This window comes from Nyctereutes procyonoides, unplaced genomic scaffold (genome assembly GCF_905146905.1).
Source record: "Nyctereutes procyonoides isolate TBG_1078 unplaced genomic scaffold, NYPRO_anot_genome, whole genome shotgun sequence".
NCBI lineage: Eukaryota > Metazoa > Chordata > Mammalia > Carnivora > Canidae > Nyctereutes > Nyctereutes procyonoides.
In genome coordinates this window covers 4,627,854-4,654,761 of record NW_026575026.1, presented here as the reverse complement: position 1 = coordinate 4,654,761, position 26,908 = coordinate 4,627,854, and the positions used below count along the sequence as shown (strand labels likewise).

General features: G+C 47.0%; 1 protein-coding gene across 1 annotated transcript in view; it reads right to left on the bottom strand.

Annotated features, from left to right (window-relative positions):
* Positions 1 to 406: 406 nt before the first annotated feature.
* MAN2A1 (mannosidase alpha class 2A member 1) overlaps positions 407 to 26,908 on the bottom strand; it is a 163,067-nt gene continuing 136,565 nt past the window's right edge. Inside the window, exons 17-22 of the mRNA XM_055315266.1 lie at positions 24,176 to 24,309; positions 20,352 to 20,493; positions 17,743 to 17,876; positions 10,434 to 10,628; positions 4,436 to 4,546; positions 407 to 3,281 (exon numbers count right to left, since the gene is read on the bottom strand). Of these exons, the coding sequence (XP_055171241.1) occupies positions 3,129 to 3,281; positions 4,436 to 4,546; positions 10,434 to 10,628; positions 17,743 to 17,876; positions 20,352 to 20,493; positions 24,176 to 24,309 (869 nt within the window). The 3' untranslated portion in view covers positions 407 to 3,128. The remainder of the gene's footprint in view (positions 3,282 to 4,435; positions 4,547 to 10,433; positions 10,629 to 17,742; positions 17,877 to 20,351; positions 20,494 to 24,175; positions 24,310 to 26,908) is intronic.

The window sequence follows — 26,908 nt, the reverse complement described above, 5'->3', positions numbered from 1 at the left end:
GCCGGCAGCAGCCCCGGATCCCACGCTCCCAACCCACCGTACCCTCTGGATCAGCTCACAGGGATCCTCTTAGCTTCAGGCGTTGCCTTGACTCTCATTTCTGTCCTGCGATAGATGGAATCCGACAAGAACCTGCCCCTCCAGCAGACCCAGAAGCACCCCCCCAACCCTGGCGACCGTGGACTCCACCCTCCAAGGCGACCCTAAACCCACCCCCAAACTTCACCACCGCCCCCATCTGCCCCTTGTTCTCTCAAACCGCACGTTCCAACTAGAACTGGGCCAAAGGAGGAGTGATTCGTTCCTAAAGGAACACAAAGGACAGATCCTCCCTAGTCCACCCCCCTACTCTTCCAAAGACTCTCCCAAGGACCGTAAGAGGTAAGCAGCACTCCAGAGGCCTAGGTACGTGGTAAGGTTTATCTTTTATTAGAGATCTTATATTACATATTCCCAAAAAGATATAAAATCTTCCAAGAGAAAAATATCAAAACCTATTTGATTCCGAGATAAGCAACATAATCAAAATGAAAGCAAAGATTTTCCTCTGGACAAAGGAATGTGAAAACACTTGGCACAAGTACAACAAAGACATGGGAAGGTAATTACAATGTTTCACGACACGTTTTACAGCATTTTATTTTAATCGGTATTTGAAGAAAACAAGGATGCCGAGTTCTCAAACACTGCAGGTAAAAGCTCGAATTTTCCCCCCAAAAAATAAAAAACAAAAATCACAGAAAGGAATCAAACTACTTGCTCAACTGAACATCTGTGATAACAAATGTAATAAAACCTAAGCAAACAAATATGCCACCGAGACCACAACTGAAGTCTATGGTTTTCAGTGTGTGCCAGAGACACTAAATTATTTAATCAGTTCTTGACCACAACCCAAAGCAAAAGCATCCTCTCTTCATTTCCCTGATGATTTGTTCTAAAAATAAAAAGCAGAAACTTGCTGGTTTAAAGAGAATTTCTGCTCTACCTGTGAACAGCTGGTGGCAACACACACTGAGTAAGACCCCGACCGACCTGGGACAGATCCACCTCAAACAACCAGGAGTGGCAAAACCACTGTTATTGCATCAAGATTTTTTTTTTTTTATTTCGACTGATCAGAATTTCCAGGATGATTAAGCACATCCACTTAACCACAGGACACAGTGAACTCCCAAAGGAAGGTTTTACATTTAAGATGCAATGAAAATATTCATCTTATTCCTGGGATTTGCTTCTGGCAATCCTAAACATCTGTAGATGTCCACAAAAAGGAAGTGTTTTTTTTTTCTTCTTCTAGTTGGTTATGCCCCAAAATGAGGAAGGAAACTTACAGTACATGTTTATTGCATGAAATTACTCCCTTATAATATCTGCATCAACACTAGTATTGTTTCCTTAGTTATTAAAGGCGAAAAAAGTTTATGGACTTATTAACATAATGATAATCTTACGAGCTGCATCTTGATAACAAAAAAGAAACCACAGATGATCCTCAGACTACGTGATGGTGAAACAGAAGTTAGGTCTAAACTTCTCTCTGTAAAGACGTTGGAAGGGCAGGAGGTAAAAGGAAGTTTAAAAATCAGTGAACGCAGGATTTGTTAGGTAACACAGCGAGCATTTTTTTTTTTTCAAAAGTGTACAGACTCCATGAATCCTTTCTATCCTAAAACTGAATATTCTAAGTGTTTCCAATGTCGCTCTTACTTGAGTGTCACATTGAGAATGATCCCAAATAAATCTGATCAGAATACGGTAATGGCACATGGGCTTGGAACCTCACTCTCAGGTGAGCACGTACAGAAGTCTGGAATTCACTGGGCACACGTGTCCTTTAATAAGGTAAATCGTGACGAGCTACCTATAAGCGGGGTTGAAAACGGGGTCCCCCTTAAAGCATTCCTTCCTAGAGCTCCCTCCCATCCAACGGAAACAGCGTGTGGGTTTTGCACATTACAAAACCCCAGAGTCAAGCTGCAGTCTTGTTGGCAGCAGCGTATTTTAACGTATTTTTCTTCCTTGTTTTGTTTTCTGACATCTCAGTACATTCAAATAGTCAAAATGTTTAGAATAACATCACCACAAATTTAATGAAACAGAGCAGAACGTGGCCAGCGTCGGCAGGCAAAACGGACGCACCTCACGGGCTGTAGAAAGTACCCACCTCCTCCCCGCCCCCCCACCGCCTCCCCGCTTCCTCAGACAGCAACATGGACACCAAAAAGATCTAACAAGACTTATAAAAAAATAAGGCACATTTATTTTGATATGGTTATATATTTTTTTTAAAATAGAAAAACTCCTCTCCGAACCTCTGTATTCAAATGAGCCACGTAAAAAGACACCTCGGGTACCCAGAAGAGGTCACGGTACCTATGGAATTGCTTCTTCGATTTTAGTGACAATGGAAGAAATTGCACCTATCCCACATTGTCAAGTAATGAAAATATGCCTCTTTTTCTACTACTGAATGATTTAAAATCTGCTATTTCTGGAAAGACGTACAAAGGGTGAGAAGGGAGGGGTCGAGCGGTACATTAGAAAAAAGGTGTGGAGATCAACTATGTATAGAGATCGCAAGGGTTGACGGATTGCACTTTTCCACATTTTTCAATACACGAAATTCTTCTACTGTGTAGGAATGACTGCAACCATTTTGGCCATTAGCTATTTACCCACCAGTTTTTTTTTTTTTTTTTTAAAATTCCGTTTTGGTAAAAATGGGTATTTTTGTAAAACTAATGAAGGACCGGCAACATGAACACTTGTTCAACAATCTCTTCACAACCCCCAACACAGATATAGTTTAGTTAGCATTTAACCTGAGATACAATCTGTGGAGAGGCTGCTTTAGACACTTCTTCCTTCGTCGTTGCATCGATTCATACTGAAGGTGGTGGTACGTGGATGGAACTTAAAAAAAGAAAATTGGCTAGAGCATGGCTTTTTTTTTTTTTTTCCTTTCTTTCTTTCTGTACTGGTAAAAAAAAAAAAAAAAAGTAATAATCACAGAATTCATGTCCTCACAGTAGCCAGAAGCTAAAATAATGTGCTTCCTTATTGCACGTCAAACCGAGAAGGGCGTAAAAGACAACTGCTTCCCAATCCAAATCTGAAAGCCTGGTTCATCTCAACTGGATTCGGAATGTGCTGATTTCCATGGGACTCAAGTTGATCTCGCTTATATTTCGGGCGTCTGGAGGTGAATGCATCAAGGATAATGAGGAAGTTGTAAGACTTGCGACAGTAAACATGCTGAAAAGCTTCTGTACCGAAATCTAGAAAGTAAATGGTAAAAAAAAAAAAAAAAAAGTTGCACAGTTAGGTCACTTTGAAGAGAGATTAGTAGCACATCTATGTATTTATTCAGTGGAAATTAGGAGAGTGACAACAGTATATTTAAAGTCTCCTTCTAAAGATAATGGGGGGTGGGGGTAGGGGAGAGGAGATACACCTAGGAGTGCTTGGACGCACAGACCACCCAGGAGAAGGGTAACCGGCGGACGGCGGCTCGCTCTATGCTCTCCTTCCGTATTTCTTACAACTTACCGTGTGCAGGGGCTATTTTTTCAATAAAAGAGAAAACACCTACAAGCCAGCAAGCTTTAAGAACATCCGTATCCTCCGTTACTCGACACTTAACACCTGACAATCGTGGTTCCTCTTGTTTCCAAAGACTGAAAGGACATAGGCCCGCTAGGAGGAGGGCTCATAGTGCCAGGGAGTCTCATCCTGAGGGCTGCGGGGTTGCTGGGAAGGTCCTACTCTCACCCAGGCAGGTTATCCTGATGTGTCTCCCTGCATCACATCCCAGGGTCCCCCTTGGATTTCGACCCTCTCCTATATTTTCCTTTCCCCCCTTTTCAGATCCTACACCCACCCTAATTTGTAGGGTTGGAACCGAATCCCTGGAGTCTGGCGCACAGGGTATCTGTGAAGTTTTGGAGAAGAGCGGGGTCCACTGAGCTCCCCCAAGGGGCAGACCTGCCCCGGTGCCAGTCGACTGTGTCCTCGGAGCACGACCTGCTCAGAGCCGGGGGCTGAAGCCTGGACATTTGTTTCCTTCCAAGGAGAGACTTGGAGGAAGGTCAGCAAGGTCAGCCCGAGGACTGTCGGGCCGGCACCAGGAGGCCCTGTGCAGATCTGGGTCAATCAGGAGATCCAGAGCCGCATTCTCCCGGGGGGCTGGCGAGTGTCCTGCTTCCTGCGGCCTCCCTGGCCCCCTGCCCCGCTGTAGTTCCTACAACGCCTGCTTAGGCCCGCGGAGACTTCACCGACGGGATCCTGCATGAGCCCGTGAGAGGAGGGCTGGGGGCGTGGGGGAAGACGCCCCGCGGGCCGGCAACTGAAGGCCCAGGCACGACGGACGTCGCGTTCAGGCGTGCACGTGTTCTGCAGGAGAGGCCGACTGAGTAAATCCCGTTCAGCTCACCTTTCCCTGGGTCGTGGAACAGAGTAGCCCCGTGGCTCTGCTGGGGAAGCGGCAGTCGAACCCCTTCCTGTGGAGGATCAAGGCTGCCTCGTCGGAATGCCTGCCGTCCACCTGCAGAGGAGCAGAGCGCCCACACGCACGCTGACATTCGGGCACGCGGCGACCCCACTGCACGCCCTCCCCCCACCCCCGTGCCCACCTCACCTGTGAAGCTGGGGAAGGTCACCCTCCCGCCCAGGTCCCCCGCTCCCGGCGCACCTGCTGCCCCCCCCCGCCCCCACCAGGAGGCAGGGGATGTCACATTTTAAGGCTCCTGGTTAAGCTGCCTCATGCCCTGGTCCCCTGCGCAGCCCCTGAGGACCTGGGCGTCCTTCCGACCACACGTCACATGCTGTTGCCTCAAAGTTTCTTCAAAGAAAGCATTTTCACTTCTGTTTATTTCGCGTTTAAGGTATACATCAGCTGAATAAAGTATCCCCGACTTCAGTCCTTATCTGGTCATTGAATGATGTATCATCATCCATCCCCAAACTGCAACACGCTTCTTTATTGAATGCTAATTTTTTGCTAATTGCATTAACATTTTTAATCTTTAATGCACTGGTTCATTATTTTTATATAAAAGACATTTAAATTGAATTAGTTATGCTTATCACTTGCTAGGCCAACCACATTTATTAGCTTGATGTATCATTTAAATTCACATTACGGGCGCTATTCTTCTCGTGCAAGCAGAGAGAAAACTATGGAACACGACAAGTCAGCTACAGGGATCAAGATACACTTTCTTGCAGTAAAATTTCCTGCGTCCACTTCAGTAAGGACGCTGGCGGTGCTCCGAATTTTTAAATTACAGTTCTTTTAATAAATTTTGTTTCCTAAAAGGAGGGGCGGGAGGGGGGGAAGATGCTTCTGACAATAAGTGAAATAAATTAAAAATCCTTGGGAGAATTAAGCAAGGCACAGCTGCAGAACAGAGGGGAGTGTGCTCAGCGCTGACCCGTGGGGAGGAAGGTCCCCTCTTCTCTTCCGTGGCCACGGATGACAACCAACGTGTCCGGGTTCTGAATCGTCCTCACGAGGGGATTCGGTTTTCAAATGTGTCACTGAGACATTTTTTCTGAAGACAGGGTGGCGGGTGCGGCCTGGGCTGGCTGGGCACTGGGTGTGGGTGCAGAGCTGCGAGCGGGTCAGAACCTGGCTCAGACCCGGCTCAGAACCCGGGCCGCCCGACGCCCAGGGCCCGACTTCCCCGCTGCTTGCAGCCGCCCCTGGTCCCGCCACGGGGTGGGGGGTGGGGGGGGCGCCAGAAGCGACGGTGTCGCGGTGACCGTGGCAGAGGACGTGCTGGTGCCTGCGACCCGTCGCCTGCTGAACCCGTAACAGGCGCCAGCGCAACAATGCCCCACGGCTGCCTCAGGAGTGACGGTGGGCGAGGCCCTGCACATGCAGGGGGGCGAGGACGTCAGAAGCCCGAGGACACGGGGCATCTTTCTGCCTCTGCCGTGATTTTCACAAGAGAGTCAGACGGTACAGAAGCAGGGGGGACAGTCGCAAGAAGGAACCCGCGGGGTGGAGGGGAGCGTGAGCCCTTCTCTGAAAACTAAGGCCGCGTCACCCCCTCAGGGACCAGAACGCCAATCCAAGGAGCAGGCGTCTTGTCCAAGTTTTGAAGAATTAAATATTCATGAAAGTATCAGTTTTCTAGCAAAACTACCTGAGGCAAAGCAGCAGTTCCTCGGCTTCAAAGTCTGTCTCGTCATTTTATTTCCAAGAAAACTGTTTTTCAAAGTAGGGAAACTGTGAACTTTATTTGAATATGCAGCAAGCAAGCAGACACCCTCCCAGACAAGACGCGGCGCGCGACGGGGTAACCGGGCCCGGAAAGCTCTGCGTCCCAGGGGCCCATGTCCCTGGACTCTCCCGGCGTCCTCTGCCCGGGCCACTCACGCACGCCGGTGGTGTTCCTAGGCCCCCAGCGTTCAGGCCTTTACACGACCTTTGTCAACGGCTCAGGCCTTTGACGGTCCAGGAAGAAGGGATGCTAAGGAGAAGAGAGGGGGCCGAGCGTGCACGGGGGGGGGCTGGCAGCCACCCGCGACAGGGGCCTGCGCTGTGCCCTCCGTGCCGTCGGGTGGGGCTGAGGGGTGCCTGGGCCCCGCTGCGTCCAACTGCGAATGCACAACATACGACTCGTTTTTCCCAAAAACAGAAAAATAAGGGCAAGCCATGCTTCTGTAAAATCATAACCTCATCTACCCACACGGAACAATTCCTGAAGAACTGGCCCATGAGGAACAGAGGCCGTAAGAAGCCGAACGGCACCGCGGGGGCCCCGGACAGCCACCAGATGAGGACACGGCCGTGTGAGCCCGGAGCACGCCACTTACTGCCGGGTGATGCCACCTTAGCCACTCGATCTCTAACTCTTACTTTCCCAATTGGCTGAATGGCAATGACGGTAATTTCCGGAATCATGGGTCCTTAAGCATGACTAACTCATAGGTTCCTCACCCCAGACCCCCAGAGTCACAGCCTCAGGGATGGGGAAATAGTCCAAGTCTCCGTTCCAAAATGTCCCCGGTGGGACCCGGACACACCGACCCCGAGGTCGGGTAGCTGGAGACACGGAAGCACCGTGGAGGTGCGCGCACCCGGGGCCCTACGCCGCCTCCCGCACCGCTCCTCGAGCCCGTAACCCCCTTCTCCCCGGGGCCTGGTTCCGAACGCCTGGACCCTTCACGCAGTGGCCAGGGAGCAGGGGCCCCGTCCACCCCGCTGCCGCTGAGGAAGTGAGGCAGCAACAAAGATGTGCTTCTGTCACGTCAAGGATGGGCCACGTTTCCCACGGACACACGGGGAGGGGCGGGAAGGGGAGCGCCCACTCCTGCAGACCCAGCAGAGCTCCAGTCTGGCCCGGGAGCCAAGAGCTATGCCGACACCACTGCAGGGGCAAAAATGCTTCGCAGCCTCCGAAGGAACGATGAGTTACCATAGGGCTGGAGCTGCCGGCACACAGGGGAAGGGTACGGTCCCAGGTGTCGGGGCCTGGCTCTGGATTTTCTCCAAGTCCCCTTTGTCTTCTTTTGGTGCAACCATGAAATGGCACTCGACATCTTTAAAGTACCGAGCTTTCTTTGATTCAGTACTTACGTCGGCTGCTTTCCAGGATTATTTTCCTGTTATCAGAGTTACCAGAGGTCAAGGGACAGAAAGCAGTTCTTTCGAGAAGTGATTTTGAACGGACAGATGCACTCCCTTGGGTCTCTGGTGAGCCTTGGAACAGCTGTGCTAAGAGTCAAAGACCAACCTAGGAGCCGGCACTGGTCGATGGGATAATGCAAAACAGCAAAACCGGCCCAAGTTGTGAGTTCTGACCCCGCACCAGCAGGCTGGTTAGGGTTAAGCATCAGCATTTCAGTCTTTATTCTTCTGGGTCCAACTATGTGCTCGGCTGACACCTCAGTTTGCACATGAGCTGGCAAGTACTCCGGGTACCACCAGGACAACGACCGGGGTTTACAGAGTGCTTCTGTTTTCAAAGGGCTCAAAAGCATTATCCTCTCCGTCCCTCACCACGCACCTGAAGCCAGCCCAGCTGGCCATAAAGGGGAGCGGAGTCAGCACCCGGCCAAGGGTCCACACGTCTAAGGGTGTGAAGAGCCAACGGGAAACCACGCGGGTACAGTGAGTGGAGGCCAGACCACGGAGGGCCCAGGGCCCGAAGTCCTGCACCGACTGAGCGGCAGCAGAGCTCTGGGTCTGGCAAGTGATGAGAATCATAGGACAGGAAGACAGGCATCAGCAGGAAGAATGAAAGCAGCAGGTAACCACAGAAAAGAGGGGGCTGGGAGACAAGGGCCAGCCCTAGACAGCAGACCACGAAACCCGACACTCACTGACTCTAGACAACTGTATCCGGAAAACAAGCACGGGATAGAGTCATCTAGGAATGAGGCGAAGGAACAGTGGCCGCCGGGCACCCCAGGAGCCCCCAGATCCTCAGGTGGCTAACATCCCCTGCAGCCGTGCCCAGAGGCAGCCACCTGAGGCTCCGAGTCCTCCATAACCACCCCCGCCCCCTCCATCCCTGGGTCCCCTTCAGCTTATGGATTCATCTAACTCAGGGAGGCGACCCGTCTCCAGGAGTGGAAAAGTGAACCCACAATTATGGCAGAGTCCTGGAGAACACATAGGATTTGTTCCATCCCTACTATGTGCAGACACTCTTCTGGGCAACAGGATGCAGCAAGGGATCAAAGAAAAGGCCAGCTGGCACGGGGCTTCTGTTCTCACCACGTCACCCACGTTTAGGCCTTCACACTTGCTCGACTGCCCGACCACTCGACCCCCAGAAATCTGCATCAGTCTCACTCCCCAACTTCCTTCAGAGTCTTATTCCATTCACACCCTTTCTGCAACGTCCTCCTCCAACCACACTATGCAAACCCCTGTCATCCTCCAGAACCATCCTTTCCCCCTCCCCCCCCCCTCGAACGCTTGTCACCATCTAACTCATGTTACTTTTCTCTTAATTTTTTCTTATTTTTCTCCTCCCACCAGAATCGATGCTTCAGAAGAGCCAGGGGTTGCCGTCTTGGCTGGGTCACGACAGTTTCCCTGGTGCCTCTAGCTGTAACTGTAGGGCAAGAAGTACATCCTGCAGGTGGGTTCACATGATCAAACGAGACTTTTGACACGTGCAGACATACCCAGGCCTCCTGTGTTCAGCCGTACTCACTATTACAAGCCTTATGCATATTCCTACACAGGCCGTAAAAGCCTTAAGCGTCCAAATTTGCAGCCATTTATCCTTAACTTTACTTGGTTTGCTTTAGTTCTTTGCTCTAAAACTAAACATTCTCTCTTCCTATGTTGTCTTCAAACATGAACATTCTCTCCTTTTCATACTCAGGCCATTTATCACTTTTCCTACGGAATCCCGAAGCGCGTACTATTTCCAGCCAAGCATATGTCAGTTCACAATATCAAAACAGCTCTACCGAATTTAAAAACGATGTCAAATGCCGGATTTTTATTCTTTGCAAATGCAATCTCTGACTTTAAAAGCAGGCATACATGCAAACAAAAGCAGGGCAACTGCGTTAAAATTCCTTATCTACTAAAATCTTCCCCTGCTCTTCCTCTAGTGGATCTTTAGACGTCTCTAAACAGTTGGTTTTTCAATGCAAAGGTAGGAGTTGCAGTGATTTTCAGGAGAAAGAGATGAATGTACATGGCTTCTGATGCAGAATTAATTAAAAGCAATGCTTCTTATTTCTCTGACTCCTCAAGAGACACTGGCTATGAAGGAGAAATGATGGAAAATGCCAGGAGAGCTCATCTTAAGGCCTGTTGTCCCACCTACTATTATGTGACCCCAGGCCAGCTTTTGCTTTCTTATCTGTAAAAAGATAATATCCCCCGACCTTCTCACCACAGAGAACTTTTCTGGGAGTAACATAAATTAGGAGTGGGATATGCTCTAAACCACAGAGCCGCAGTCAAATGAAAGGCGTAACGATCTTGCCTAAAGGTGAAGTCCTCGTGACGGCTCCTGGAAGCACAGTGAAACTCCCAGTACAGCTGACCCTTCAATGGCGCAGCAGGTTGGGGCGACGACCCCCCACCCAGAGTCAAAAATCCGCAGGACTCTGAGTCTCTCAAAACAGAACCACTAAGAGCTGACTAGTATTGCCTGGCAGCCTTACTGATAACATGGACAGCGGTTTGGCACGGATTTTGTACATGATACGTGTCATATACTGCATTCTTAAAATAAGCCAGAGAAAAGAAAATGTCATGCAAATAATAAGGAAGAGAAAATACATTTTTGGTACTGCACTGCATTTATCAAAAACAATCCGAGTAAGCGCACGGGTGCAGGTCCAACTCGTGTTGTGCAAGGGTCGGCTGTTATTTGTTTTCCGCTTCTCATCCCCTTATATCAAATACATTACAAAAAAGTAACTGTTCATAAACGCATTTTGGGATATACCTTTGACTGTATTGTCCTCAGATTAACGAGATGAATGTCACAAGGCAAAGATGACAGCAGCGGAGAGAATTCCCCTAGCAGCTGGAGGGTGGGCACGGGGACCTTTTCTGCCATCGTAAAGACGGGATGATTCAGGAAAGAAGAAGTCATGTGGCTAACGAGAGAAGGATAACTGACCGACTTCTTCTCTTCTTCCTATCAAGAAAAAAAGCAAACACGCTTAAGTGTTGTATATTTGCAGTTCACAATATTGACTGAATTACTTGACGGGGTTTAGGTAGGAAAGGAATGCAACCGTAAGCACGTACTGTAATTTTATTAGGTTTTGTAAATAGCAGCCTTAGACGACACACAGATTTACCAACTTTGGCAGTGAGCAATGTAAGAAAGTGAACAGTGTCCACTTAACTCCTGTTCAGAAGTAGCTTTTCTCCATTGCTTTAGCGCTAAAAACCCTGACAACACTTTTCACCAACATTTTTGGACAAAGTGTAACTTTTTCCAGAAACTCAACCTACCACAAAATTCCTTAAGTAGATGGGTTGGGACATCCGTACTTCTTGCAATCATCAAATGTGATCTCTTTTCCCTCAGGTGTCACCCATCATATTCTCATGGTTCCACTTATACCCTCAACTAGACCATGACACCTCGTAGGGATCCAAAGCTATGCTCTATAGATGTTAACCAATGACAGATTTTTTTTGGGGGGGTACTCTCGGAATAAATAAGATTTTTTAAAAACAGAGGTAGCACCCCTGATGGTCTGTTAAATTTGATAAATCACTGCCACTGAACGAAAACTCTCATGTATGTTATGGAGTAGTTAGTACATATTTACCTAGTACACAATTATTCAGTATAATTTAAAAGTAATTTAGTCATTGCTATGGTATATATACTTCCGGATAAGTGGTTCAGGATGTTCAAACATTAAATACGTCTGCCAGGGCTGGGCATATGCATATGGTGGATGACATGCTCAATTAAATCAATGACTAAGCAGAGCCTTAACCAATAACGCCTGAGGTATAAAAAGCACACAGAGAAAAACAATGAGAAGAGAAAATAATTTACATAGAAAGGTTTTCTGATCAGCAGTGACAGGTGGGACAAATTTAATTTTGCACCTTTTTTTTTTAACTGTCCATTTCACTGATAGCTTTTGATTTTGCATCCTTTTTTTTTAATATGGGGCTCAGATGAAAGGCTTGGCTACTTATCTGTGTGAAAAGATAGGATTTATAGAAGATACAGAGCTTAAAACTCAGAATGTCAGATTAGCACTGAACAGAGGGTGTTAGCAAAGAGTGACAAGCATCTTGCCAGCAGCGAACTGTAGATGTCATTACAATTCAGACTATGGAGAGAGAGAGAGAAAAAAAAATTAAAGGCAGCAGAGGGACACTGCAATATTAAGATGCTGGCAAAAAATATTAGGTCTAAAAGAGCGCTAAAAACGAAGTACCCATTCCACACTCCTCTTCTGAAAGACAGATTAAGTAAAGCGTATAAAATCATATTCTCCAGAACTGCTGAAATTTCACACGTGTTGTTGAATAGTGAGGGAACAGTTTCAACAAGAAACTTTAAATGTACTCCAAGATCAAAGGACTTCATAATGTAGGTCAGGATTGCTGACAAAATCACTTTTTCAGTAATAAAAGATAAAAGATTCCAACAGAAAAGAAGACACCTGCCGTATGAGACTCGGAAGGCATGAAGTCCATTTCTAGGTCAAATAACATTCAGGAAGAGCTCTCTGGCTTTGTTCTCGGCTCTTGGAGGAATCCCCGGACGCCTAGGGGAGCAGGTGGGAGACTTCTTGATGGATTGTGCAGACCCCGCAAACAGGGATGTGCACACCGACCCAGCCAGGTCCCCTGATGCTCAGCGCTCAACACCGGCCACATGGAGCAATATTGGGCGTGGGGAGGGGACACCTGGGTGGCTCCGTCAGTTGCACGTCTGCCCTCGGCCCAGGTCGTGAAGCCAGGGTCCCAGTCCTGGGGTCGAGCCCCATGTTGGGCTACCTGCTCAGCGGGGAGTCCGCGTCTCCCTCTCCTTCCGTGTGCTCCTTTGCGCTCTCTCTCTCCCTCAAAATAAATGAAAAAAAAAAAATCTCAAAAAAAAAAAAAAAAAAAAAAAAAAGAATGGCTTGGGAAGCTTTAAACCCAGATCCTCAGGCACTAGCCCAAATCTCCTTAAACAGGCTCTCCAGGGGTGGGCCCCAGGAAGCCCAAGCTTAACAGCCCCCGGAGAGGATCTCAGCTCTCAGGGTGACACAGCTCCGGGGACGTGGGTCGGGAACCGTGACCCCAGACACGCTCCCAACCTCGTAGGACAGACAGCTCCTTTTGGAGTCCAATGCATGAGTCTCATCCTTTAACTAGTTTTGGATTCAGAAAATGATTCAGACTCAGAAAGGCGTTCATGAAAGGTCCCAGCGAAGCGAACAGCATCACGAACCTAAGTCCCTCGGAGAACTCAGCAGTGGGGCCCTTCACTGTCCCACCCGAGCTGAGGAGGCGCGGCGGCTCCGGGCTGGGAAGGCGGCGGGCACCGGCCAGGCAGGGTGCGACTGAACCCCGCGGGAGGCTCCACGATCCGTGCCCTTTCTGGACGTTTTTACAGCAACGAGGGTCTCAGCAAAATATTTAGCTGGCGAATTACCACTTTTTGATCAATCTCCTGGAAAGGGAGTCTTTGAGCTGTAACCTTTAGGATACACCCAAGGCTTGTAACACGTGTTTGCTTTAGGAAATTTTATGCTTTTGTTTAAGCGGTAAATGAATTCCCCAGCCTTGTAGTAACTAGCGCACTACTATCAACATTATTGGGTTTCTTGTGGGCTGGGAGGCGTCAAGCTGTTTGAGTCTAGCCTGCTCCTTGCAGCCTGTGTGAAACTATAAATAGTTTCTAGCACATTCCGATCCAGGCCACACCAAGTTGAGCTCTCCATTGGGTTCCAGCCCTTATATGTCACACGTCAGAACTACTCGCTGGGCTCCACTTAAGTTATCTGATCCCTAAACATCAAAGGCTTCCATTCATCTACATCAAAACTGGCTAAATAAATGATCTAAGATAATAAGAGATGATATTTTTGAGTCCCTTTTGCTTATTCAGTACAACCTGATACCTGGTGGGAACGCGATAAAGGTTCAGCAAATATAAATAAACGAGAGGAAAAAAATGCAGTTGGGGAAAGGATGCAGTAAAAAGCCAGAGACAGAAGAACTAATCAGTGAAAATATAAAGAATCGTAAGATTTGGAAATAAATCTCATTTAGTGCAGAGGTGGAGCCTGGTGACACGTGGGCTAAATCTGCCTGTAGAAAGGTTTGGGAGGTCTGCGTGGTATTCAACAGTTGGCCAGCTCTCAAAAAGAGAAAAAAAATCCAGGAGGTGACACATTGAAATTGTCAGCAACAATAACAAAAACTCCCCAAAACAGGTGATTTCCCCCCCGCCCCCACGATACTGGAGATCCAAGTCACCCTGGGCCCCCACGTTCCCTCGAGGGCGGCTGAGTTCTAGCTCCTTGGTGGGATGCGTCCTTGTGCTCATCACAGCCCTGGTGTCACCTAATCAAGGTGTTTGCCCGTAAAACGCGACCAGCCTCCCTCATTCCATCTCTTTTCAGATCCCTGCAAGCATTCGGGCTTAATCTCCTGTCCCTTGGCCGGCCCTCCTCCCACGTAAAGAGCTCGCATCCCAGGGTAGAGTGACGCAGCTGTAATGCCTGGACACTTCCAGCTCTCGGTTCAGTGGCCTCCACACAGGAAGGGACAGGGAGTTAAGTCTCAAAGAAACAAAACCTAAAGGGTCGGTGCCAGAGGGACGATTGTCATTTTGCACGGATGGGCATCACCGTCACATGGCCCCAGCGATCCGTGGGGCACCCGCACATCTCATGGCGACTGTTGTCATGCCAGGGCCCGTTCTCCCCGCGTCTCCGCAGAACACTCGAGAACAGGCCTCCATTCCCCTTAGTCACCCCAGTTACCCCCAGGGGGCTGCAGGCTTAGGACTTTCTACCCAGATGCCTTCCTTGTACAGAGCCAGCTCCTCGCCGCGGCACCTCCCCATCGACATTTTAAAAAACACTAGAGTCTGAGTTGAAAATAAAGACGCTGTCTAGAAAGTTCACGTTATACGGGATGGAGCGTTTGTTAATCGAACGTCTTTTAAATCAATTTCGCTAGAAATTAAAACGTATTTTTCTCTTCTCTAGTTCATTTTTTATTTAAAAGACACTATTGATTTAAGTCCAGGAATCTATAGTTGAGCAAAAGAAAAATTTAACCAACACAGGATTACAAACACATTGGATCAAATTTCAATCAATTACTATCCAAGGAGTTTTTTGAATGGGAATAAACAAATTATTTCCCTTCTAAGTGAAAGCTTTATAGATCTGACATGGAATTTCTTACTGCCATAGTTAACAGAAGCTTTGCAAATTAGTGTCTATATAGAGAGGAAAAAAAATCATAAAAGCCAGAAACATTTTCAGGAGGAGAAAGAGTGTAGCTGCCAGCACTCAGACAATGATTTTCCTATGCAGTTTGAGTCCTAAAATTAAGCTATCTTGTCAGTAATTGATTTAAACCATGCATCCCAAGAACTGGTATAAATCCTGACATCTAAAAATGGATATTAAAATCTTTTTTCCTAAAAGATTCTAGATCCTGGAAGAAGTCTTTGCTTTAATGAGCTGTTGCCGATTCATTCAATCAACTGGTGTTTTATTTATGGAACACCTACCACAGGCCAGGGGCCCTGAGGGGCACCGGGAGCTGCAGGACCCAAGTCCCCGGATGTAGCAGCGGGGCGAGAACATGCACAGTGGGACGGGCAGGGCACGGGGCAGGGCACGGGGCAAGGCACAGCAGGGCACAGGGCAGGGTACAGCAGGGTACGGGCAGGGCACAGGACAGGGCACAGCACGGCATGGGGCAGGGCATGGGGCAGGGCACGGGAGGGCACAGCAGGGCACCGGACAGGGCACAGCAGGGCACGGGGCAGGGCACAGCAGGGGTAACGCGGTGGCCCGAGGCACTACAGCCGCTCACTCATTTGTGCATCGCATATTCATTCGTGCAAAGGTTACGGTGCTTCCTCCACCGGGGACAAGTCTAGAAGCAGCGGACAGGGCCCGGCGCTCAGCAGAGCCATGGTCAAAAGAGGAGAGAGACGAGGATCGGGGAGCGCCTGGATGTGTGGTTCTGAGGAGGCAGAGGGCAGCGGGTCTGGGTGCCCGGGTACAAGCCGCAGCCGGTGAGCTGTGGCCACAGCCACGACCCACGGCCCCACATGGGGGCCATGGCAGCAGGTGCCGGGGGCACAGGCTGCGGGGGAGGGGGCTGGGCAGCAGGTGCCGGGGCAGCAGGTGCCGGGGGCGCAGGTGGCAGGGGAGGGGGCTGGGCAGCAGGTGCCGGGGCAGCAGGGGGCAGCAGGTGCCGGGGGCGCAGGCCGCGGGGGAGGGGGCTGGGCAGCAGGGGGCAGCAGGTGCTGGGGGCGCAGGCCACAGGGAAGGGGACCGGGCTGCAGGGGCAGCAGGGGGCAGCAGGTGCCGGGGGGCGCAGGCCACGGGGGAGGGGGCCGGGCAGCAGGTGCGGGGGGCGCAGGCCGCAGGGGAGGGGACCGGGCTGCAGGTGCCAGGGCAGCATGGGGCAGCAGGTGCCGGGGGCGCAGGCCGCGGGGGAGGGGGCCGGGCAGCAGGTGCTGGGGGCGCAGGCCGCGGGGGAGGGGGCCGGGCAGTAGGTGCCGGGGGCGCAGGCCGCAGGGGAGGGGACCGGGCAGCAGGTGCTGGGGCAGCAGGGGGAGCAGGTGCCGGGGGCGCAGGCTGTGGGGGAGGGGGCTGGGCAGCAGGTGGGGGGTGCAGCGCGAGGGGGCCACACGGAGCCGCGGGCCCAGGATGGGCTCCCCGCCGCGCAAGGACCACGGCCTTCACAGGGAGGCCGGTGACCAGACCTCGGGACGTGAAGAACGGGGCACGGAGGTCAGACTGAGTTTTGGAAAAAAAAAAAACAGACCAAGCAGACCAACCCTGACTGAGAACCAACGCGGCAGGAAAAGAAGAGCGGAATGACTGGGGAAGCATCTGGGGTTGCTTGGGGCGGCGGCCGAGGTCCACGAGCGGCCACACGGGAACTGCTCGGGCAGGACGGTGTCCTCGCAGGGGCCATACCGCCGCTCAAGAGGAGAAGGACGGAGAAGGACGGAGAAGCATCGCTGGGAGCAGACGAGGGACGCCCCCGGGGGTGCTGCCGGGGGAGCAGCGGAGAAGGCCAGGCCGGGATGGGGAGGGCGTCGGGAGGCTCCTGATGGGCAGGGCGGGGGGTCTGAGGAGCAGGACACAGGGAGGGATGGCTCTGCGGCCAAGAGGGGACCAGATCTGGGGAGACGCATGTGGGGCTTTTATCGCCAGAGCAGGAAGGACCACAGAGGGGGGTGGAGAAAAGGAGGGGTCGGGAGGCTCAGTGGTGGGGCACCCGGTGTTGGCCCAGGGCGTGACCCCGGGGTCCTAGGATCGAGTCCCGCATCGGGCTCCCTGCAGGGAGCCTGCTTCTCCCCCTGCCTGTGTCTCTGCCTCTCTCTCTATGTCTCTCATGAATAAATAAAATCTTAAAAAAAAAAAAAAGGAAAGAAAGAAAGAGGGAGCAGAATAAGAAATAAAGGGCCGAGCGGAGGGCCATGGGAGGTGGGGAAGGAGTCAGGTAGGGAGGACAGGGGTGACGACTCTTGCGCTGCCCTAAGAAGGGTATTGTCATGTTGGTCTACATCCAACTGAGCTTTAGGCGGACTGCTTAATGGGATGCTGGGGTTTTGTTTTGAGAAATGAAAACTGAACAAGACACACGAGTAAATCTGTTTTCAGTTGAGTCTAAGACCAGAATAAGTACATTAAGGTCTCAAAAAAAAAATTTTTACTAATCAAACTTAATTTCCTAATAAGCACGCGCTAACGTTCTATCTGTAAATTTAATGCTTATTTTCTTTCAAAATAATTGCAGAAACTTTCACCCCAACTGGTTCCTTAACATTATTTTACATCTACATAAGAAGCAAAAAAAAAAAAAAAAAAAAAAAAGATGACCTAAATGCAAACCCTACGTAAGTGTAACTAAAGTTTTCTTACGTATCTTTCCATCTTGTCAGTTTAGGCTAAATCTCTTATAAAGGTATCTCAATACTGGAAACTAAATCATTAAAAAAAATAATAATGTGGAAAGTCATAATTTCAAATTTTGAGTGGCAAAGAATAATCAACACAGAATGTGCGAATTATTTTTTTTCCTACCATATTCACAACACTTCTTTTTTCCAGGAGTATTCGAAATAAATTAGCTGTAACCTTGTTATCATGGACACCTTGCTCAAGGCCGCGATTATCATCTTGCATGAGTCTTCGATCCATGATAACTTCAATCTGACCTAACAAACAAACAAACAGACAAACTGGCCAGGGTTATTTAATACAAACATCCAGGGAGGATCACATAAGTTTAGGCACAATCCTGATTTAAGCCAAGGACACAGATCCGTACAACCCACAGTATCAACAAGGGCTTTCTCAAAACAACTAGTGTAAACGCAAAAACCAGGATTGTGTTTCTGTTCTTCTTCATTGTTGTCTGCTAAAAATCTGGTTAAGAGACTTAAAAAATGAGACAGATCAAAAATTTGAGATTCAAAAATTAACCTGAAATGTAAATCACGTCCTCCAAAATTTTTAGTGGCGGCATTTGGAATTTAAAGATGTTTATGAGGCTCATTAAGGGAACGTACATCACACACTGAATAACAAGACAAATACGGATGCACAGAGTCTAACAAGGACTTGAAAGACAATTTAGGTTACTCGATACGTGGTGATCCTCTGAAGAAACCCCAGGATTTGGAGACACCTGCCACATACCCCCTTCCCTCCCTGGTATTATTATAAGTGGCATCAACTATCCTCTTTCCTGGAGCTCAGAAAGAGGTCATATTTGGTTCCTGCATTTGCTGTGCAATAATTCCACACCTCTTCTAGTTTAAGTTGTGAGCTGTTAGGCTTTGAGACTGCAAACTAAAAAAAAAAAAAAAAAAAAAAAAAAAAAAAAAAAAACACCCAGGGTCACAGTCATATATTTATACTAAAAAATCCAAAAACCCCTAGTCATAAATACTTAAAAATATATGTGTATTCATCCATCCACCCATTCACATTTGTCATGGTATTAAAGTGATCGTTTGGCATAAAAAAGCAATACACAAAATATTTTAATGACTATTATTCCAACACTGTCAATCCAAGTCTGTTTATAGTTGTTTCTTCTCTCGTTAGGGATCCATAAAACCCCCAGCGATGGTTAGAATCTTGGTTGTCACGACCTCCATATTTATTTTAGGACACAACCGTCTAGAATTTGCTCCTCAGGCACTGAGACTAATTGCCCCGTGGCCACCTAGGGCTTGATCTTAGATCTTAGATCTGGCTTCACACCCAGATCAGCACAATTTCTCTCTTCTTCCTGCCTCCAAATGTTAGTCCACACAATACATGAGCCTGAGTAAATCTCCTGGAGTGTACTCAAATTGTTTTCATGTTTGCAGGTATTCAAACGTCTTTGGGTGCCTATCGCAGGGCACCTGCGTCAGGTAAGACTCTTGAGCCACCCATCTTTAAACCCCGCCTTGAATTCTCAGAATTGGGTTCTTAACATAGGGAGCTAGACATTAGGACTGGAGCAATCACCAACTGGACGGTTATGTCCCTTCCCTTGATAAAGGTAAACTGAGAAATACAGCTCCTCTGCCCCCAAACCACATCTAGGCATTTTAGGGGAAGCTGTCCCAATCTGTAAATGTTGACTTAATTTTTTAAAAATCAAAACATAAAAAAATTCCAGACTTCTGGGCTCCTCAGAAACTGGCCCCTCCGCATGGCGAGGACAGCCTGGCACTGAGCGGCGGCTGCCCCATCAGCACGCGGCGGCCCCGCGCTCCCCGCCTGCACCCTGGTGGGAGGCCGTTATTATTCTTATAATGGCATTAATGTCTTTATGGCCTCATCTCCTGATTCTGTGTGATGAAAGCCACAAATAAAAATGAGAAATAGTATGCTTCGTGGGGGCGGATGTTCAGAATGTATGCATAAGCCTAATATAAAAAGTGGGTTTGTGACAAAGGGTACACACGCCAGGCACCTGCGCTCCTTTTCCTGCCTGGCTCCTTAAGACATTTATTTGTCTTAGCAACTCTTACTACGTAAGAGAGAGGAGCAACTGCAAAGAAATGATCATGAAAAATACATATTATAAAGGACACCACCTACCAATAGAAGGCTTTATAAACACTAATCTGTGTCTATGATTTATTTTCTCTTTCTAGTTCTCTCTTTTGGAATCCTTAAAGTTTTGTCTCTTTATCCCCCCCCCCCCCCCAATCTGTGTCATTTCAACTCCCTTTCTTCTTTCGGGTGGTAGTGCGCCCTGGGACGATGTGATTCAGAGAAGGACCTGGGGTTGAACCCTTTCCTCCCGCCTTTGCGAACTTGGGCAACGCAGGGAATTTCTAACTTTTCTCCCAGCACCCTCTCCTCTTTGCCTTCCAGAGCATTTCCACAGCCATTCAATTATGACAATGACAGAGGCTTGTGCAAACCACGAGCTGTCAGGAGAGATAAATTATCTTTAAGAAGCAATGGTTTCATGGAGTTTGAGGTCCCTCATTCTTCATAGAAGATGGAGGAAATACATTATTTTATGCTATTCTCACAAAACCAAAATTAACTAAATAGTCTGGTCCTCAAAAGAAGGCAGGTGGTGTCTGAAGACGATAATTAATACATATGACCAAGAGAAAAATTATACACTTGGAACTGAAACTTGTTAAGAGCAAAAAAAGAATCCAAACAATACGCACCATTTTTCAAACTTGAAACCCCTAAAGACTGAGCAGAGAGTAATGTCAAGCGATGCTTGGCATCCTGGATATAGGCCATTGTGGTCATCGGATACACATTTGCTTGAAGAGGTAATTTGCTCATTGTCATTCTAGGCTGAATCTACAAGACCAAACAGTTGACTTTAAAAAAAAAAAAAAAAGAAGAAGAAGAAGAAATCAAATGATATTTACAGATGTACTTTAAAAAAATTAGTACTGCCTATAGATGACTTTTCTTCCAAAGAGAAAAAGGTATTGCTTCCTTTCTTGTTCATAAGAAGAGCTATTTTAAAAATTAAAACAGTCTTCAAAACAATACGAAAAAAAAAAAATCACAAGGATCTCAGAAAACTTTTAAGTGAGAAAGTTAGGACTTATCCAGGTTTTTAAAATAGGCATTCCTATTTAAATTCAGAATAAAAATCCTTAACAAAAGTCTTCTAGCTTTCCAATATTTGCATAAAACAAATTATAAAGGTATTAAGTATTCATTTCTCATCTAAATCTAACACACTGCTTTTGTAATGAATGCTAAACATAATAGCTCTCTATCCCCTTTCAAAAAATATCTCATGATTCTTGAATCAGTTTTAATAAATACTACAGATCCCCTCATCAAATCCTCTAACGTATTACATTAAAATAATAAAATTCGTATTTATATTCAAAAATTATTCAGTGCTTATTCTTGTTTAGTTTCAATGAAGACAGTTCCGTATTTCAATTTTTCCTGGTCTAGCATGTGAATGCGTGAAATACGGTTATTTTTTGACTGAAAGTGCACTAGGCTGGTTGGGGTCAAGGAGACTCACTCAAACCTCAGGAGGAGACATCAAACAGAGCCTGTGTTATCAGGTATCTTACACACACCACATAAAAATGACATCTCTGCTGTTCAGCTCATGAAAAGTCTGACAAAGCTCTCAAGAAAGAAAGAAGTACAAAGTTAACATAATAGGGAACACTGTGGAAGGAGCCTTGGTGCCCATCGAAAGATGAATGGATAAAGAAGATGTGGTTTATGTATACAATGGAATATTCCTCAGCCATTAGAAACGACAAATACCCACCATTTGCTTCAACGTGGATGGAACTGGAGGGTATTATGCTGAGTGAAGTAAGTCAATCGGAGAAGGACAAACAGTGTATGTTCTCATTCATTTGGGGAATATGAATAATAGTGAAGGGGAATATAAGGGAAGGGAGAAGAAATGTGTGGGAGATATCAGAAAGGGACACAGAACATAAAGACTTCTAACTCTGGGAAATGAACTAGGGGTGGTGGAAGGGGAGGAGGGCGGGGGGTGGGGGTGAATGGGTGACGGGCACGGAGGGGAACACTTGACGGGATGAGCACTGGGTGTTATTCTGTATGTTGGTAAATTGAACACCAATAAAAATTAATTTATAAAAAAAAAAAAATAGGGAACACGTACTGAGCGCCCATCAGCACCAGGCACAGTACTGGGTGTTTCACCAATACCATCTTTAGTCTTTACAACAACCTTGTAGGGCGTCCTTCAACTTACTGGCTGTACTGAATAGTGTCCCCCAGAATTCGTGGCCAGGCACAAGCCGTGAATTTGACTTTATTTTGCAACAGGATCCCTACAGACATAATCCAGTTATACCCGATTAGAGTGGTCTCGAATCTGGTGAGCGGTGTCCTCCTAAGAGGGAAATCTGCATGCAGGGGACACACAGAGAGACCCAAGGACAATACCGCAGGCATGCTGTGGTGGCAGAGGCACACAGGTCTGCAAGCTGATGGTACCCAGAACGGCCGGGAACCACCAGAAGCTAGGACAGGCAAGCAAGCACATCTCCCTGGAGCCCTTGGAGAGAGTGTGGCTCTCAAGACACCCTGGTTTGGGATTTCTGGTGTCCAGAACTGCGACAGAGTAAATTCCTGTTGTTTTAAGCCACCTCGTTGGTGGTAATTTGTATCACAGGCCCAGGGAATTAAGAAACTGAAGGAACAACTGTAAAATGCTAAAACTAAAAAATAGAAAAAAATGAAAAGATACTACGAAAGAATTCTCCTGGGACGCCTGGGGTGGCTCAGTGGTGGAGCGTCTGCCTTGGGCTCAGGCCGTGACCCCGGAGCCCTGGGATCGAGTCCCGCGTCAGGCTCCCTGCAGGGAGCCTGCTTCTCCCTCTGCCTGTCTCTCTGCTTCTCTCTGTGTGTCTCTCATGAACAGATAAATAAAATCTTTAAAAAAGGGATTCTCTATTTCATCTTTCTAATCCTGATCTTTCTATTCAAATTAACTTGTATACCCAGTGAAAAGGACATTCACTGTCATGATGATGGGGCTGCCACCCTCACCGCCTACCTGCGGGTCTAGATTTCTAGTTATGCCCAAGGACCAATCTTCCCAAGGTTTAAAAAATGGTCTCTTTAAAAAGCAGAAATATTCAGATCACAAATTTAGAATTAATATTTTCCCATTTATTCGAATGCTCGATCCTTAAAAATTCACATTTTTATCCACTTTTACTAAGTTTTTCTCCCCCCATTCATGTATACACCCACACATACAAATAATTGCTTCTGTAATATTTTAAGGAAAGAGTTTCTTTTGTACACGAGGAAAATGAATCACCATAAAATCGGGGCTTCATTTGAAAACCAAACAGCTGTGAAAGAATTAACATGTAAATTCAAAGTGTATAATGCAATATTTTATGCTTTGGAAAAAGGTTTAAATTTAACCTTTACAGGAAATTGTAGAAGAGAAAATTTTCACAATCCCTTCCACTCAACCCAGTTGAAAATCAGATGAAGTAAGAGCATTTGTTGGGAAATTATTTCTATTCATAGCCAGAAATCTCTAAAATGCTAATGTCTCAAAAACACGCTAATGTTTTTAATAGTATTATTTCAAAGATATGTTGTCAAACACATACTCTGAGTACAAAAATTTAGGTAACAATCAAAAGAGGCCTATTAAATTAGAGAGTTGACAATCTGGAAAAATTTTGAGTCCATTTTCTCATTACTACTTCAAACAATTTTGTGAACATTTTGATTAAATGCACACCCAACCACATTTCTAAACAGATATATGCTTGCATTTCTGTGTCTATGTCTATGTCCGTGTGTGTGCGCATAAAGGTAAACACCCATACATGGTCTAATAGAAACGTAATTAGGGATTGATGGAGTATATGTTTTCTCCTCTCTCAAGAAAATTTATTTACATATTTATTACATATATACTTTTAAATGTATAATGCAGTAATGGGTTCTTTTAATTTTCAGGGAAACTCTTCCCTTCTTTTAATCAATAAATTCATATATATTCTGGTATCAAGACACTTATAACATGCAAACAGTCACCAAATCTGCCTTTGAAAAAATACATCCTGGGGAACCTGGGGGCTCAGTCAGTTAAGCAGCTGCCTTAGGTTCAGGTCATGGCCCCGGGGTCCTGGGATAGGGTCCCGCATCAGGCTCCCTGCTCAGCGGGGCGCCTGCTTCTCCCCTTCCCTCTGCTGCTACCCCTGCTTAAGTGCTCTCCCACTCTCTCTCAAATAAATAAATACAATCTTAAAAAGGAAAAAAATACATCCTTAAAATCTGATCTTCTACAAACCCATCTCTCAAATACTTGTTCTAACTTTGGAAATCTGGTTGCATATAGAAGCAATAAGTACCTGTTAAAATTCAGTTTTACTTTAGAGTTAATTTGTAAATTTAATATCAGAGCCTTTGAAAGATACACTTAACTGGCCCATTATCACATATAAAAGTCACACACGATTATAGCCAGTACTTAGACATTTTAAAGGAAAGTCACCTGGTATCCATTCAGGTCAGTATAAAATCTGTTTTGGCTGTTTATGCTGGAGGAAATTCTCATTGCAATCTCACGGTTATGTTCTTTTCGGATGTCCACGATATTTGAAACTTCCACAGACTGCCCGTCTATTCCTAAATTTAAAAGAATATATACACATTAATAAAAAATTTATTTGTTCCACCTTTCTTAAATATACTGTAGAGAACTTCCAAAGTTACACACATTTTCCTGTTTTCTATTCCTATCTTCACTATTTTTCATGCTAACTATGCCACTGTTCACCTTTTTTCTTTTCTTTCTTTTTTTTTTTTTTTAAACTGTCAGATGGTAGAAAACACATGTAACTCAACAGAAGGATGAAGAGGGTGGGAAGAGATAAACGCAGATGCAACAGAACATGCAAATGATCCTCCAGCGAGTCCTGGAGGGGAAAGCGGACACGCTCGCCTGTCTCCAGTACTGCCATTCCCCAATAGGGCTACTCGAACCTCCTTCTTCGCCTTTACCCAGACACACCGGGAATCTGAAGCAGTGACATTTACACTCTGTTGGTTCAAGAGACAACCTATTATTGCCCATGATGTATAATCTAGGAAAAGGGACACGAGATCCAATGAGATGATTTATGGCCGAAACTGATATTACCATATTAGTATTTGTGGAGTATAATCTGGAGCACTCCCCAGAAGTTAAATCGATTTTAATTGAGTTTGGTATCTCTTAGGACCCCTTGTTATGGAGTGATTCATTTTGCCCTTTGCTATATAAAGCAGAGGACAGCTTGGAGAAGTCCCAGGTGTATCAAGCACTTATTTTTTTGGATAAGCCTACACTGTTCACTAATTCCTATCTGTCATGCTACCCTAACTGTATCTTCTGGTCCTCAGTGAAGGCTCGGGTCTATCTCAGAGATGGAGATGGGAGTTAGGAAGAAATCTCACACTTGTAATACAGACTGAGTAAAAGAGATAAAGGATCTTCTACGAAAGAGCAATCAGGAAAGCAAGCAGTCGAACAGAGAAAGGCTGGCCCTATCCTATTTCATACGGCGGAAGGTTCTGAAGGTTCTGAGAGCCTTGGACCCGTACCTGCAGTTGTTAGACGTGACCGACCAGTCCTCACACGTGACCTGAACAGTGTGGAACAACCAGCACGCTCTTTAGACAAAGAGGGTCACATGGAGGGAAGTGGGGAGCAGGAGAACGGAGTAAGGACTTTTTTTCTGGGAGCCAAGAAGCATCCCCAGGGCTTAGAGAAGGTGAAAACAAACAGTCAAAGGGAGAAAGTTTGAGTCAGTGGGATTTATGGACAGTAACATAAATGCAGCTAGCCAAGGCCCCAGAGGTTTATGGGAGGCATGTGCCGGGGACCGTGAAGCATAAGTAGGAATACTGATGGGCTGAAGCCTCCATCAATGGGATTTTCAGAATTCACAGTTCTGTTCTGCGAGAGGCTACTCTTCTAAGTTAACGACCCCAGTCCCAGAGGACTTCAATGACTTACACTATGTTCACACGGCTGTGATGAGCAGTAGGACCTCCAGGAGTGGGGGAAGAGGGTAGCCTTTTCCCTCCTGCTTTACGGCCACAGTCTGAACCCCTAACGCCCGCCCAGTTGAATATACACATACCTTCCCTTCTGACAGTTACCAGAAGAACCTGCCAAGAGAGCTGACCCAAACAGCTTCCCTGGTATTGGGAAGTTAAAAGGGGGGGGGGGGAATCACATATACTGATGCTAGGACAACAGTTACCTTCTTCGAACCAGGGAATGTATTACTTTAGACGCAAACTTCCCCTGTAGTAGGTTTACATCAACCGGAGTGTTTTCCAAAACCAATGAAATGTACGCGGAATTTTAACAGATAAACTTTGACAAAACCAACGATGCCAGACACACAAAATGCAGCACCAGGGATGAAGTTCCCGCATAGCGTTAGGGGGAACGCCGCATCTACGGAGGCATCCGTAGGGTTTTGAGCACTGTAGGTTTTCTCCTCTCTCTACATTGGGTTTTCTCTCAGGGGTCAACAGAATACACGAAATGAAATAAAGTCTTACAAAGGAGAGTGTCCTTAATTTCAAGTCATGTGTCTCTGGAAAACATTTCCCCAAAAAACATGCTTTGGGAAAAAAATTAATTTCCTATTACCTCTGGCAACAAGAAGTCATTTCTGTTGAGAAAAATCATCTTTCTGGAGCACAGTGTTATGCTCAGATCCTATTGCGACAGCAAATGCTTAAATGTCCTTTATAAGGAGCCTCGATGTCTGCTCACAACCCAGCAAGACTTCGTTTAAATCCTGTGCCAGGACAGACTTTTAAAATAAGGTCACACTTGATACATCACTATGAACAAACCAGACCTTCCAACGGTGATTGAAGCAAGGAGGTATCCCTGAGTTATCAGAGGGGATTTAGGACTTTTTATTTTTTAACTTATTACTTTTGAAAGAAGAATCTGTGTGAGGGAGATAAAGGACTGCTACCTTTTCCTACTCCAGGCCAAGAGTCCCCCACGGTGGGCCGTCCCGCAGAAGAACTTGCTGGAAGGCCCGGGAAGGGAGCCTCAGCATTGGGGACCCGCAGAATCATCGCCGTTGGGCGGCAAGAGGTGCCTTTGCCAGGGGCTCCCCCTGGGCATGGCCGGCCAGGAGTTCCCAGGGCTTCTCTTCGGTCTGGGGAAGGGGGGGAGCCGTGTGAGGGGCGGGGTGGGGACGGGCCAAGACAG